The sequence below is a fragment of the Phaenicophaeus curvirostris genome, chromosome 20, assembly GCF_032191515.1.
Source record: "Phaenicophaeus curvirostris isolate KB17595 chromosome 20, BPBGC_Pcur_1.0, whole genome shotgun sequence".
In the NCBI taxonomy this organism is placed as follows: domain Eukaryota; kingdom Metazoa; phylum Chordata; class Aves; order Cuculiformes; family Cuculidae; genus Phaenicophaeus; species Phaenicophaeus curvirostris.
This window is the reverse complement of record NC_091411.1, coordinates 4,598,881-4,614,417: the sequence shown is the minus strand read 5'-3', so window position 1 is coordinate 4,614,417 and position 15,537 is coordinate 4,598,881. Positions and strand designations below refer to the sequence as shown.

The following is a 15,537-nucleotide window of genomic DNA, read 5'->3' as shown; positions in this document are numbered from 1 at the left end:
AGGAAGCAATCTGACAGGCTCACCTCTGCTCCGCTGGGCTGTAGGTCTGTCCTCGCTGGCAGCTGCTGATGGTGATGGGGTCGAAGTTGTAGAAGGAACGCAGGGCCACCCCGGAGATTGCCACAAACTGGGAGCTGAAGCTAATGAGGACAGCCTGGGTGTGATAAAAAGGGTGACTGAGGTCATGGATGACGGGGATAATCAGGGGATTGTTCCTGCAGCTCAGGACGTGGACACCTGCCAGAGGAGAGACAAGATCAGAGGAAGGGTCAGACTTAACACAATTGCCTCCCGAAGCCATGGGCACTTCAGAAGCATTTCACCCATAAGAACAGCCCTATAGAGCTGAAAAGTTATGGTAAGCTGCCTGGAGGGGCTTCCCAAATCGCTCTGGAGAGCTTAGCAGAGAAGTATATCCCTCCAGACAGCTGAAGAAAGGCTGCCATTCTCTCTGCGAGCGCGGCAAGCTCTCAGAACAGTTTCTTTAGACCACAGCTACGTTTCTATTGTGCTCTGTTAAATCAGGAGCAACCATCACGGAGGAAGCGGAGTTGCACTATTGTAGAACCAGTCTGAGAGGACAGTTGGAGCCTTTATACTGCGCATCAAATGGTGCTGGCAGGCTGGGTGGCTTTGTGCACCGTGGGCAGAGCACCAGTGGTTGGTTTGTAGCTGTGCATGTCATTAGCACTCAGCGTAAAACTTTTTTGCATGAGCTCTACACTAAATGGCTCCACTTTTGATTTTTTAGATGGTTTTCAGCCTTAGGGTATCTTACTCTTTGCTAAAGGAAGGCAAAGATGGCCCTGGAGAGAGAAACAAGAGTGATGGACCCTCTGAGAATTTTACAGGTGATCTCATCTGAGAAGAAAATAATTGTGTCTTAGGAAAATAAGTGTCTCAAGAGGTGAGGTGCACAGAAGCACCAGAGAGGTGACAAGGAGACTTCTTAATCCCTTTCCTCCAGCAGAGACAGCACTCAGTGACAGTTGGGAAACAATTCCCACCTTCAAGTAGAGGCAACCTGAATTCTAATGGGCCAAATCCATCTCAGGGGTAACTCAAAGGACAGACAGCTGTCAGCTGGTCTCAAAATTAATTAATTGAGATTCATGGCCTGACGGCTGCCTGCGAAACCCTGCCTCCGCAGCTCTATGGCATCGCTCCGAGGATCAGCTTGGCTCCAGTTCCTTTTGCTTCACTGGAGCTCCCCCAGCAACAACTTTGGCCCAGTCCCTTTGGCTACCCTGATACGCTTATGAATTTGAAAATAAAATAAATTTTATTTGCATGTTTAACTGGCTGAGGGACTTCTAGTGTTATTATTTTTTTTTCCAGTTCAGGTTTCTTGACTCAAAAGGGAAGGAATAAAAAAGTTTTCATTTCTCTCCTTAGAAAGTGATTTCCTGTGAATTAAGACTGACTTCTGACCACTCTCTTTAAACATCTATCTCCCATCCTTTACTTTAAAAAAATCTTCTTGTAATAAAAAAAAAAAAAAGCAAAACTCCTTTTGTTTTGGTCTTTACCTGACCCTGAAATAACCTCCCTATCTACTTGCCTCCCACAGGTATTTTGATATCAGCTCCTTGTGGAATGGTGCACATTTCTCACTTACAAACAGGTGCAGTTAATACTCAAAATCCTGGGTTCCCAAATTCCTTGGAAGTTTCTGCCTTCTCTGATGGAAAGCCAAGAAAGACCTTATGGTATGAGGCTGTTTATTCACTCCAGTTTCATTCCTCGCACTCAGGTGGCGTCCACAACAAAACAGACCCTCAGAGCTGCACTGCAGTTGCTGATGCTTTCTGATCCTGACAAGATAAATGGGGGCTGAAGAGGTCAAGTTCATTAAACTCACCTGCCTTTACTAGCTACAAGCCACTCAAGGTAGTACAGGTGCCCATGGCAGGGGAGTTGGAGCTGCCTCCATGCTTGCTCCTATTTCTGTAGCTTGGCGTCCACCTATGCAATCCTTAACAGCACTTGCAGAGTCCACAGAGGCTGAACCCAATCTCTACAATGGCTTTGAAATAACAGGGTGTTTGACATCCCAGCCTCTCCACCTCCTACCAAGACTCAAGACAAGCATCTTATTATTTTCTGGGAGTCCACATGGTAAAAACTTGCTCTGATGAAGGAGGAAAACTGAACTTCTGGATAGACTGCATTTTACTCGTGGGAGTGCCTTTAGCACACTGAGCACTGATGAAGCTTTAAATTATCAAAGCTTCCTTTTGGGCATACCTTTAGTTTGCCACTAACTACTGCTTAAGGCAGTTTGTCTGTCTGTCTATCATCAATCATGCAACCACTTCATGGCAAAATTGGCATCTTGGTGCAGTTTCTAGCTTGCTACAGTGAGAACTCAAACACACCAAATGCGGTATCCAGGAAAAGGACTTAATGGTGTATCCAGAACTCAGACAAAACAGGGACTGGGAGCTCTGCCTGAGTGACAATTGCTGGGTAGCCTGCCTCCACCTCTCTTCTGCTCTAGGACAGCCTCTTCTGAAAAGGTCAGAGGGGCTTTGGCATGATGAAGGCAGAATTTCAGCTGTGAAGATCTCCAGGAATCAGTCTGAGCTGTGCCAAACTCATGTTGCAACTTCATCAAGGATTTCAAAACCCTGCTTCCTCTTTGCTTCTCTTTCTTGTCCTCTTTCTCTCACAATCTGTCTTTCTTTCTCTATACAATATCACATTAAGCATTTATTCTTGATCATTATCATTTATTTTTTGGAGGGAGACCACTATAAGCATTGAAATCGGGCTTATTTTAATGGCTAAAGTGGAACTAAACACTTCTGAACATACATTGAACAGGCATGGAGGAATGTCTGTATAAAATGATGCACCATTTTCAACAAACTCTAGTGAAAATCAAGTCTTGGAGCATTAAGCAACCACTTTTTGTCTGATCCTGCAAAAACTGAGCAGGGGTATTGGTCAGCTTGTGAATGGGGGGACCAACAGATTAAGCAATCAATAAAGAGGGTGCTTAATAGAATACAGTCTTACCAAGATCATGGCTTTGCTCTTTGGTGTCAAACAGCTGCACACCGATGGTCTCCTGCTTCTGATCCAGGTAATAGGTCCCATCAGTGACCAAGTGAACTAGGACTGCTGCAGCTACCATAGGCTGGGAAAAATAAGCCTGAGAAAACAAAAGCCCCATAAAAGCTGAAGTGGAGAACTGTGGTGGACTGTAAAAAAACCCCAAGACTCAGTGCAGGACTTCAAAAACAACAATTCCCATCCCAGGTCACACAGAATTCTTCTCTTCCAATTTCTCCTACACAAACTAGATGAACTTAGAATCACAGAATCATAGAATAACCAGGTTGGAAGAGACCCACCGGATCATCAAGTCTAACCATTCCTATCAAACACTAAACCATGCCCCTTAGCAACTCGTCCACCTGTGCCTTAAATACCTCCAGGGAAGGTGACTCAACCACCTCCCTGGGCAGCCTCTGCCAGTGCCCAATGACCCTTTCTGTGAAAAATTTTTTCCTAATGTTCAGCCTAAACCTCCCCTGGCGGAGCTTGAGGCCATTCCCTCTTGTCCTGTCCCCTGTCACTTGGGAGAAGAGGCCAGCACCCTCCTCTCCACAACCTCCTTTCAGGTAGTTGGAGAGAGCAATGAGGTCTCCCCTCAGCCTCCTCCTCTCCAGGCTAAACACCCCCAGCTCTCTCAGCCGCTCCTCATAAGGCCTGTTCTCCAGCCCCTTCACCAGCTTTGTTGCTCTTCTCTGGACTCGCTCCAGAGCCTCAACATCCTTCTTGTGGTGAGGGGCCCAGAACTGAACAACTTGAGTCAAGTAGCCCTGCATCTGCGGGCCGTAACCTCTCAGAAATTCAATAGCCTTGTCACAGGAGGGGACTTCACCGCTGATTCTATAGACAGCACTCAGAGACTTTGTTTTGCTATTTTGCACTAAACATATTTCAAAGAAAGGAGCAGCTTGGCTCTGGGAAGGCTGTCCCATGATATTTTGTCTATTGAAGAACCTTCGTGTAGGCTGACAAAGACGAGGCTTTTGAATGACATATGCACTTCCTACCTTCAGCCAGAAAATGGTCTGTGTCATGTGGGAGTAGTGGAAGTTGGCCGTGCAGGGATACCAGGCATACTGAGAGACGCCGTCATTCAAGTCAATCACTTTAGTTCGACATAACTGCAGGACAAAAAAGAATCATCAAAACAAATTTAGATGACAGTAAGGAAGGGTTATAACTCTTTAAAGCAGGGAAAAAATGTCCTGGTGCCCTGCTAGAATAAAATAATACACAGTAATGGTGTTTCTAAATACCATGAGATTATTCAAAAGTTAAGTTTCTAGGTCTTCCACTAAGAAATACTGAAACACGAAAAGGAGCTAAAGACTCACAACAGCTGGGTGGCATCTAGCAATGTCCTCTTTATTTGGTGTGAGGTCTCTGACAGCATTCAGAACAACTTGGCTCCCAATCAAGTGGACCGCGACTCTTCCCACTGGAGTCAAAGTGACGATCACTTCTGAGCATACCAGCTCACAGCACAGACAGTCTGCAGATGCTCTCCACAGTACTCAGGCAATGTCCTATTTAAACCCGTGCGTTACTGCAACCCCAGGGAAGCCACAGATGGCCGTGTAAACTCAGGAGCAAGTGTAGCTAGGAGAGTCCTATCTCTACAGCACAATTTGAACAAACCAGTTTCTTGTTTCCTTAATTAAGTTCTGCAAGTGGACTCACTTTCTTCCTACACCTGTAGTGTTTTCCATGGCAGGAAGCAGTGAGATTATAAGCAAACCACTCTTTTCAATTAAGAACAAGTAGATGAATCCCAAATGCTGGCTGGTATGGATGAAAAGCTCAAAGAAGAAAAGTCTGAGTTTAAGCACCAGAGAGCCTTACAGTGCTGTCAGTATGTAAGATGTAAAAAATGAAGCTGCAAGAAATGGTAGGATTTACCCTGAAACCACACTGCTCAGGGAAGCTACTTCAAACAAGGAACATGCATGACTAAAGCCTTCATTTTCTGAATAATGAGGATGGAATTGTCCACCATGCAAAAGAGTATAACTGCATTAGAGGAAGGCTTCCAGCTGAGGCTCTCAGAGCATCTGAAGGGTTCCTGTAAAGATTAACAACACTATGGTGAACTTGGTGACTGTCATCACCAGAGGCACGGAGATAAGAGGGAATTCCTTGTGGTCACAAAGTACAGCAGCAATGGAGCTATGGATGTGACTCAGGAGGCCAAACCACCTCCAGCAGTTGTGCTAACCACAGGAGAGCCCAGGACTGACCACACAGACCACCTGCGCCAGGTGCTAAGTGGAGCCGCGTACTCCTGGGAACAGTATTAGATTTCTTTCCAAAACCAAAGCCTGAACTGAGTAACCAGGTGGTGATGTACTGTCAGTAAAGCTGTTCCCATAAGCAATTTCCCTGATTAATAAAACAAAAATAAAACCCTGAAGCGAAACAAGAGAATTAACAGAGACATTTTTAACCAGTCAAAAGCCTATGCCCACTTGGTAATTCTGCACTGAACTGCCCTCTTTGTCTCGGCCGGCAAAGTCTGGGCAATGCAAAAGAGAGTCTGGGATGCCTGGGAACGAGAAACCAGATTGGCTAAAAATGAGGTAATCATCTCTATAATCTGAGTCCCTCAAGATCCAGCACAGAGGAATCCATGGGCAAAACATAAATCAGCTTTAATGGGCTGGAAGAAGATTTTTAGTTTATTTATTTTTTAAAACAACTGGGACCAAGCTTCATTGAGGCTCACCAGTGGATAGTGTTACATTTTACAGCAGAGCAAGGCTTTACATAAACTATCTTTGGCATTTGAAATCCAGGCCAGCAATTCGACATGTACCATTTCGCAATTCTCCCTTCTTGCATTTTCAGCAGCCTGTCTCTTGTTGGGAGCATGGTTTTTATTTTAATACCTCTCCAGCCAGGGAATTTATCTTACCCACATCTGTAATTTATATGGGCAGAGAGCTCTTTGACATGAACAAAGGTCTCATTACTTTTATATGAGGTTTTTTTTTTTATTCTTGTATCTCCTCCTGTTCTATTGGTCCAAAAAGGTAGTTGAAAGAAACAAAAGTCCTGATGTTTGGTGCATTTTAAGTGCCACTTAATGGATGAGTGAAAACCTGTATGAAGAAATCACCCAGACCTGCACCAAAAGTTTGAATCAAACCCAAAATAAACCCCTGCTGAGGTGGGCTGGAAATCTCTGATAACTTTTAAATGCCTTGTTTGATTTGTGTGCGTGTGTGAACTCTGGCACTTTCTGCTTCTGCCTGTGAATATTAGCAAAAGTCTTAACATTGCATAAAGAGCCTGTGTTTGAGACATCTGCAGCCGAGGTGTGCAGGCTCAGTTGGCTGGTCTGGTTTGAACAGGTTAGATAAGCTTCCTCCTGCTGAGGCTGATCCATCGCTGCTCTGACAAGTGTTTCAAAGCGGTACTGGCATAAAAAGTTCTTTTTGGAGAAGAGTACAATTGAGAAGTGTAGGAAAACTCTACCAGACACGACATTAAAAGTGGCTGCAAAAGCCTCTTCTACACTAGCTGCTATCCAGTAAACTTAGCTACAGGCAAGGAAGTTCATGATTTTGTGATAAACATCTGATTGGTAAACAGTTCCTATCACCAACAGACTCTGCTACCTCAATAGGCCCTAAGGCATGTGATAAACACATCCCCATTTCAATTCTACCCAGTTTTTGATGGTCACACCACAACTGCAAAGTCTGAGGACCATTTGCTGGGAGGATCTTTCACACCTTTGCTTTTAAGGCATTCCTAGAAGATGGCAGCAGTGTGAAGGCACTTTTTACCGCAGGACCACCACTTTTAAGCTACAGGTTCCAGAAGACAGAGCATCATCTCTCCTCATGGCTACAAATTCATAGGAGTATTCATGCTTGCGAGAAATAAACCATTTCCCAACATCTCCTCTTTGCTACACTGATGTAAAACAGCAGCTAAGGCACCTGACAGCTGTGAAGAGGAGAGGGGATAGATGTTCTTTTCATTTCAGGGTGTTACCAAACACTAAAGTATTTGCTTTGAAGAACGACAGCATCACGTAGGACTCAAAGCTTCACTCACTGGGCCTTATCCAGGTTCTCAGACCCACAGAGCAACTGGGATCCACAGGAGCTTAGTATCTGCTCCAAAGTATTCAGGGACTATTTGTGTCTACTTACTGGAAGCCCATGTCATACCCCTCCCTTGGAAGCTGCTTTCAATTAAAACAACTGATGTCTGTTCCGCTTGGAGGTTCTAATCCAGCTCATCTCCCACCCACACATTTTGTACACAGACATCGAGAGACAGAATGAACAAGGCCAGAGAGCACGGAGGGCTCTTCCCACAAGAGGGAATTCCTGGAGGATTCCCTTTGACTGATTTATACAACCCCTTGTCAATCACAGGGACAACATGTTCTTCAAACCGCCTCTCCTGTTTTTCTTCTTTTACTCAAGGGGACCAAGGAATGTGTCAGCAGAAAGGGAAAAGTGATATATCAGGAGAGCTTAGTGCATTGCCACATCTAAAACACATTCACTATTGCAATCAAGCCCATTTCCTCACAATGTTTTCCTTCAAAGTAATATGGGAAAATTTGCTGAAGAGCAAATATTGGAAGGCGTCCTTGTGAACAATTCGCAGCTATCTCATGACTTCGGGCAATGCTAAGTTGCGTTGAAGGGCTCTTGTTGCAGACAAACTACAGGTTAAGGATAACTGAACCTGTGGACTGGGCACTCGACTAAGTCCCAGTCTGACCGTGCCCGGGGCATAGCCCCTTACAACAGTCTGGGCAGCACTTGGTTTCTCCAGGCCTAAGGCCCCCATCTGTAAGATAAGGATGACATTCCCTTATGTCATATGAGTATCTTGAGGGTAAAAGCCATTAGGCAAAAAAAGCTGCTGAGATGTTGCAAAAAGAAGAGACAAACAAGCACATACAATGTGTAAAAGATATACTTCCCCACAGGAGTGGGTCACAGACAACCAGATGCCCTTCCCATCACAGCCAGGCACCACAGGCTTTGCATACACTGGTGGCTCTCGTCTCTCACATCGTAACATCAAGGTAATTCTAAATGCAGACAGGCAGAGCTGCTATTTACGCTATGCTGCTGCCCTGTTCAGCCGTGGCATATGGCTGATGCCGTGGTTGGAGTGGACGTGCCCGTCTGCATGCCCGCAGGCGGCTGTAAACAGAGCAAATCTGCAGTGTGCGGGTCTGTCTGCTCCCAAATCCCATCTGTTGTCCCATGGTGGGGCTTCCTCCAGACTGTGTCTCCAAGCTACGTCTGGCTGTGAAGGGCCATCGCGAGCACCTGTCTGTCAGGGAGTAAGGAGCAACCTCCTCTGAGGGTAGAAGGGTGGAAGTGGTTATCATGCCCCAAACACGAGGCTGCTGCCTCTCCCTCGCTCCTTTTTAGTGGGGACTATGCCACTGCATCTTCTGCACCGAGACACACAACGCTGCGGGTTTCTGGGCTGAAATGGGCTATACCCTGTCCCATTTGCAAAACAGAAACCACAGAACAAGCAAGAACAGGATCCGTTGGTAAAACCCACAGCATTTGTGGAGCACACAACATCCTGAGTGAGGTTGTACAAGCGCACAGAAATATTCATAGACTGATATGAAACCCATGGAGGCACAAACAGATCATGCTCTGTTGTTTGAAGATCCAGATTTCAGCTGCAAGACTGAAATGGAATTAATCTACAATTTTTAGCCGACTGCTCTGCAAAATGTTAGTTGTGTTTAACTCAACACATGCCAGAGAATCCCCACCATGACATAAGCAGCTTTTTTAACACATCACTTACAAGGGAAAACTTTCTCCATTGCCAGACATGAGGGCTGGCAGTCACCCAGATGTTTCATTCTTAAAAACGTTATTGTTCTCGCAGGCCTAAGGTTAATCTTACCCAAGGATGAGAAACTATGGTGCCATTACTAAATATCAGAAAGTTCCTGCTTGTTTATTGCCAAATGTTATAAGGCAGCTTGACTGCCACATGGACACCACCCAGTTTGCTGACTATAACACAGACCTCCAATCTGTTCTGAAAGCTGTTGCACTGTTCTTCTCATTTAGGCTGGGAACTGGGTTGGAATTACAGCAAAAAAAATGAAATTGCCCACATTACTGAGTGCTGAACCATTAAAAAGGGCACCATTTGGATTCCAAGAAACACCTCGGGAATCAGCCAATTCCTATGATCATTTCAATCCTTAGAAACCCACAGAGCTCAGATGGAAATTGTACACACAGGCTTATTTAGGGGACATTAGAAATTTTGCTCTGGTGTTATTCTAGATTCTGGTCAGAAACTTTTTGTTCTATTTATCAGTGTTCTAGATTTGTCCTGCCAGAAGATTTGAGTCAAAGTTGTCTGCCCAGCTACAAAAATCAGCACTGGGTGACTTCAGGTTGGCCTCTAAAACTTAAGGAAATTATTCAAAGTTACTCTCTCCAAACTGGTACATATATTCCATTTTTATGTGCACTAACAGCAAGTTTAAAGTACCATGTTGTTGTAAAAACAAAACCAAATAACCCAAAACCAAATAACCGAAAACCAAATTCTAGATTCAGCAGCAGGGGTTATGAGCATAAGATGATCAGAGAAAGTTGCATCCTCCCTCCATCAACAACCTTCTTACCTTCTCATCTGCAGCTTCCTCCTCAGCAGCAACTTTTCCTCCTCTCTGATGCTCATAAACTGCTGCTTCTAATCCAACCTCCTCCTGGTCCTCTGTGTCTGCTAACACAGTTCTACTAAGTTTCACACTTTGTCTGCTTTTGCCTGTTTTCATCAGGGCACTTAAAGGTCTGATGGCAAAAGATGAAAAACTGCAGCACATCCTGCTGCAGGACAATGGCATGCAGGCAGGTGATCAGCAGAAAAGCTTTATCAACTGGAAGGTGATAAAACTCCTGGGGTAACACACTGATGCTATATTACTCCCAGACCCTGTTGGCTCAGAAGAGGAAATCTCATCGGTCAATTTTACCTGTGTAATGAAGACCAGGATTTGGATGTGGGTTTGGGAAGTGGATTACATCTCCTGCAGGATGAAATAAAGCCCCGTTGCCAGTTGCTATGTCCAGCCTCAGCACAACCACTTCCCTGTTGAATCTGGAGAAGCTAATGTTACTTGGACCTAGCAGACTTAGTCTTCAATTAAGACGTTCCTAAATCTTTCTTAGCTCTGAGCCCCAATCTTCAGCTGAAGGTTTGGCTGCATTTTTTAGTACCTGCAAAGTGACCTTTATGTGTGTGAAAACACCGCAGCTGATAAAAAATGGCATCAATATTTCATTTGCAGGGTGATGGGATGATAAATTCCTCTACTTTATAGTAAAAATGGTAGCGTTCATTTCCAAAGGGAAATTTCCTTGGGTAGAATTTTGGATGTAACTCAGGGCTGTGATTCAGAAATGAGTGGGAGATGCAAGAGCTTTTTGTTTTGTTATAGAAGTGGGTTTAGTTTCAGGAAAATGAGAAGGAGCTACAGGGATTTCCATTAGATGATGGCCTAGATTGCATATGTATTCAATGTGTGTTATTAACTTTATCTTTCTCAAAAAATGCACTTATTTCACTTCCAAAGAGTCTGGATGAACAATATATTTCCATTTTTAAATCATGCAGACCCGCATTCTTTGAGCTTTGCTTTGAATTTCTGTTATCTCCAGATTCAAAGCAAACTTCATTTAAAACCAGTGAGTTCAAATCAAAATCACAGAAAACCATAAACTTCACATGGTATACTTGAAAAAAAACTGTAAATCAGCTCTGACTGGCCCTATCCCAAACCCACATTTGCTTTGACATCCAGCCAGGTGCAATCAAAATATCTAGGATGCTAGCTGGACCTGTGGAAAAAAAAAATATAGAGTTTTGATTTTACAACAAAAGCCTAACTGGATGATTTTTGCATGGTTCAAAGGATCACCCCAAAGATATCAGTTGAGACAGGGCCACAGATTACAGAAAAAGAGTAAGAAAAAGGAGAAATTATTATGCTAATGGAGTTTAATAGTCAACTCATCTTTTGCACAAGCCCACAAGTAAACACCAGCATTTGGAGCACATGATGACAATTTGTGTACGCCCCTGCTCCTTTCACCATTCAGCAATGCACACTAAAAGGATGTGAAAGCAAGCACACAGCAAGACAGAATACAGAACACAGTCTCATATGGAAACATAGAATGGTTTTCTTTGGAAAGGACCTTAAAGACCACCCAGTTCCAACACCCCTGGGTCAGCTTACTCAAAGTCCCATCAACCTGGTCTCGAACACCTCCAGGGTTGGGGCATCCACGACTTCTCTAGGCAGCCTGGGCCACTGCCTCACCACCCTCACAGCAAAACATTTATTCCTAAAACCTAATCTCCCCTCTTCCATATTTAAACCATCTCCTTGTCTTGTCCCTGCGCTTCCTGATCAAAATCCCCTCCTCAGCTTTCCTGGAGCCTCTTTCAGTACTGGAAGCTGCTCTAAGGTCTCCCTGAAACCTTTTCTTCTCCAGGCTGAACAAGCCCAACTCTCTCAGCCTGTCCTCTTAGATGAGGTGCTCCAGCACTCAGATCGTGTTTGTGGCCTCCCCTGGCCTCGCTCTAAGAGATCCTTGTCTTTGCTGCGCTGAGGACTCCAGAACTGAATACGCATGCAAGTATAACTGAGCAATTTGCCATGTGCCATATATTAATTCATAACAGAGGTTCACTGTTTCTTGAATGTAGCAGTAAGACATAAAGATGCTGCTCTCAAACAACAGGATCTTCCAGCGCAGCACTGCTAGGATCTCACCTAGGAGGCATAATTCTTAGAATCAGCCCTATATTGTGTTCTGCAATTATATTCAAATTCACAAATGCACTGGTGCAAGTAGCAGCTAAATGCAACCCTCTAGACAGACAGCATGAAGAAACAGTGCCTAAGCAAGATCTTATACCTTCAGCTTTACAAACATCAGCTTTGTTAAAGCTGAAAGACATTTTCAATCTGCAGCAAAAGCTCCTGTCTACGACTCATGGAAGTGCGAAGGCATTATAGACTGATAAGTGCTTTAACAGACTGTATATCCATCCACTGGAGAGCGAGGTTAAACAAATACAGTAGCCAGAACATTATTGTTGGCTGCACACTCGGGTTCCCAAACTGCTTGTCTCTAACTTGAACCAGCTAGGTCCACTACAGCACAGCTCACGAGTAACTGCGGGCCAAGGCTGGCCGTGGGGGTGCTGCAGCAAAGGAAAACAATCCCATCCCATAAGCTTTCACCACTGATGAGCAGAGCAAAAGCTTTTTCCTTTTTATTTTCCTTTGACTGAAGCGTTTCATTTGGGAACAGCTGGCATCAGAAAATCAAACTGTGGAAGGCAGAATGTGCACCACACTTCAGGAGGATCTTAAATAGCTTTTATTATTATATCAGAGGATCCAGTGCACTGGATCCATTGTAGTTTTGCTGTTTTGGCACTTCTGGAAGGCAAAGCAGGATTGGACTTGTTACAATCCACTTGTTAACATCCTCTTCTTCCTTCCCAAAGCTAGTCCTATAAATATGCTTGGATGAAGAAAGCATACAGCTTGTTAGAGAAAGCCCAAAAGCAACAACAACAAATCCCTAAAGATCTTCAGCTTGATGAGGATTTCTCCATCAGAATAACACAATGGCTGAGGTGGACAGAGATGCTTAGAAGCACTTGGTCAACAATTCTGATAGGAAGAGAGACAAATAGGGAAAAATTAAGGCACTTATTTTTCAGCTATCAAGAAGGAAAAAACCACAATGCTTTTACCTCCAGCACAGTAAGAGCAGATTCTGAATATCCCTGTACCTAAATCCACCTCTCCAGAACTGCCCCAAGTGCACACAGGGCACAGGAGCAGCTTCCAAGGGATGTGAGACAACACAGGTGCTACCACAAGCTCAGAGGATCGCTCGCTAAGCTTTGCCTGCGGCTGAAGCAAACAGCCATGCAGTGGTTAATGTCAGCTCTGACCACATGATCACATTCAGGAAAGGTCAAAAGAGTGATTTTTCATTTAAAAACATCTGTGTGTTTAAAGAACAAAACTTTCTCATGTGCAGAAAACCAGGGGTTTCCAGCACTTTTATTTCCAGAGTCAAAGTCATGCTTTTCAGCTTTGTTTAGGGTTATGGACCATGTAAACATGCTGTGTAAACCACACGCAACCTTCATCACACAGCATTTCCACATGCAAGGATAATTGGGGGTGCAAATCTCTCTCTCTCGGGCTCCTTTTCCCTTTCCAAGTGGCTCAGCTTCCCACAGTGCACTCCCAGAGAGCCAGCCAGACACCCAGTTGTTGTCCTGCCCTATATGAAGACGTACACATGCCTCTAATCCTAAGGGTATAAGTCTGCTCTGGGCTGTCAACAGGCCTTAATTGGATACATCCAGGGAGATGATACATTGGGAAGAGGCCCTGAATTTAATAGCAAGAGGGAAGGCTGTGGCAGGACTCCCAGGGAGTGCAGCAGGGGGGCACCGAGAAGAGCTACCATGTGCCGGCTTGGGGAACCGACTATAGTTACACCTCAGAAGACAAAGCTTTTTGGTTTCCCATCCAACTAGTCAGCATACATTAATTAAGATTAAATCCCGTGGCTTGTTTTTCTTAATACCTGAAGGCATGTTTTGTAGTATGCAAATCAGTAGGTTCCCCCTCGCTTCATGGGTTTTTTCCCACTGAAACTGCAGCGTAACCACCATCGTGCAAACAGGTTCCTCAGAATGAGTCGGATCATCCAAGGAGAGTCTACAGAGCAGGAGGCAGCTGCTTCCTCCAGCCCGTGTGCATCTCCACCCAAGCCATGATTTGGTTGCCAGTGTCTAGAGAAGCCTCTTGCTTCCCTCTCACCTCAGAACAGCCCCGGATGCTCTGATAAACCTCAAACTCCAACAAATTAAGCCAAAAGACTACTTGGAGCATTTAATCCTTGATGTCTCAGGCTAGTAGGGGAGTCCAAGGAAATTCCCAGCTGCTCCCAAAAGAATTTACTGGGGGGATTAATGTAAAAGCATCCTCTGTCAGAGGAAGCGCACAACTCCTTCAGCCTCACTGCCTCCCAGGAGCAGGCTCCAGGAGGATGGACTGGGAGCACAGGCTGTGGAAGAACTCACAGCTGATGAGGTTTAGCCTTTTCCACCAGAAACAACCACTGGGATGCAGTTAAATTTCCATGCAGAGAGGCTTTCCTTTTCCAGCAGGTAAAGGTCACAAAGTAAAACCAGTGTAGTGCACCAGGAACAGCTCTACTCTGCTAGAAGGGCAGGTATTTCAAAGATATTTGCATGGAGAAAGGTGGAAAGGTCACCTCTACCCTGTGCTTCAGCTTCTCCTCTGTAAGAAGAGACTTATCTGTGCTGAGAGCAATAATGCAAGACTTCATTACCAAAAAAATGGGAAAACAAGATCCACTGCCCAAAGTGCTAAGCATAAGGATTTTGGCCCAGTGACCTAAATGGCTAAGCAGAACTTTATGTTCTCCTGAAACAAGGGCTTCTCCCAGTGAGCAGGTCCATGCACAGACAGATGATAGCATTGATCACACAAATAACCATTTCCTGGAGTGCATTACGATTTGCTGTCAGACCCTGAGGCTACAGCAGAAACTCAGTCCCGCTGCTGAGCAGGGGGAGCTGGGCCCGCTTACCAAACGAGTGAATCATGGCTTCTTATCAGACTCACTGCTGAAATGACCTCAGAGGAAACACTGATCCTCCAACTGTACAGGCAGTATTTCCAAAAATGAGCACTGATTTGGGGTTTCTTAACAGTTACAGCTCCAACTAAGGTAGCGTGATTCAGGAGAGGGCTAGAGCGGCTCGAGAGTTAATCCAAAGGTTGCCCAGTTTTGTTTTTCTGTCTTTTTAAAGCAGACACTTATTTGCAAGTGGGCACTTTTGATTCAAAAAGCCTTCAGGACAGTGCTGGGTTCGCACCATCCTCCAAAAACCATGCCTTTTAGAGACATCTCAGGATGAACACCCTAAAATTCACTGGCATTCAAAACACGAGGTCTCTTATGACAATGTGGGCTAAAACGCCTTCAGTACTTCGAACAAGTAGTGCAGACAATCCTCCATTTAAAAGAAAAAAATAAATTCCCTGCTCCTGGCATGAGAAAGTTTACTTCCAGGCTTAAAGAAATGATTGTGTGGTTTTGGGGATGGCATTCCGTTCTGCTGAAGAATAGCACCCTGCCTGCCTCTGTATCTGTGGCTTTGTAGCTACATTATAATCCTGGAGAGCTCTGTTTACATATTTTACATGTTTTCTTGTGCAGGACATGAAACCAAATTACATAGCACAGGCCATTACGGCTTCACTCTTGCACCCTTTTCCATCCCCTCCTTCTGATCACTTGTTTCAATTCTATCTAAAATAATTGACTGGGTATTTTTAACTGTGTTTGATTGACCAGCAATGCTTCAGACAGGTTTATTTGC

General features: G+C 44.6%; 1 protein-coding gene across 1 annotated transcript in view; it reads right to left on the bottom strand.

Annotated features, from left to right (window-relative positions):
* The window catches only part of PAPPA (pappalysin 1), a 187,598-nt gene that overhangs the window by 56,108 nt on the left and 115,953 nt on the right, over positions 1-15,537 (bottom strand). Inside the window, exons 11-13 of the mRNA XM_069873425.1 lie at positions 4,068-4,181; positions 3,022-3,157; positions 24-237 (exon numbers count right to left, since the gene is read on the bottom strand). Coding sequence (XP_069729526.1) covers positions 24-237; positions 3,022-3,157; positions 4,068-4,181 — 464 coding nt within the window. The remainder of the gene's footprint in view (positions 1-23; positions 238-3,021; positions 3,158-4,067; positions 4,182-15,537) is intronic.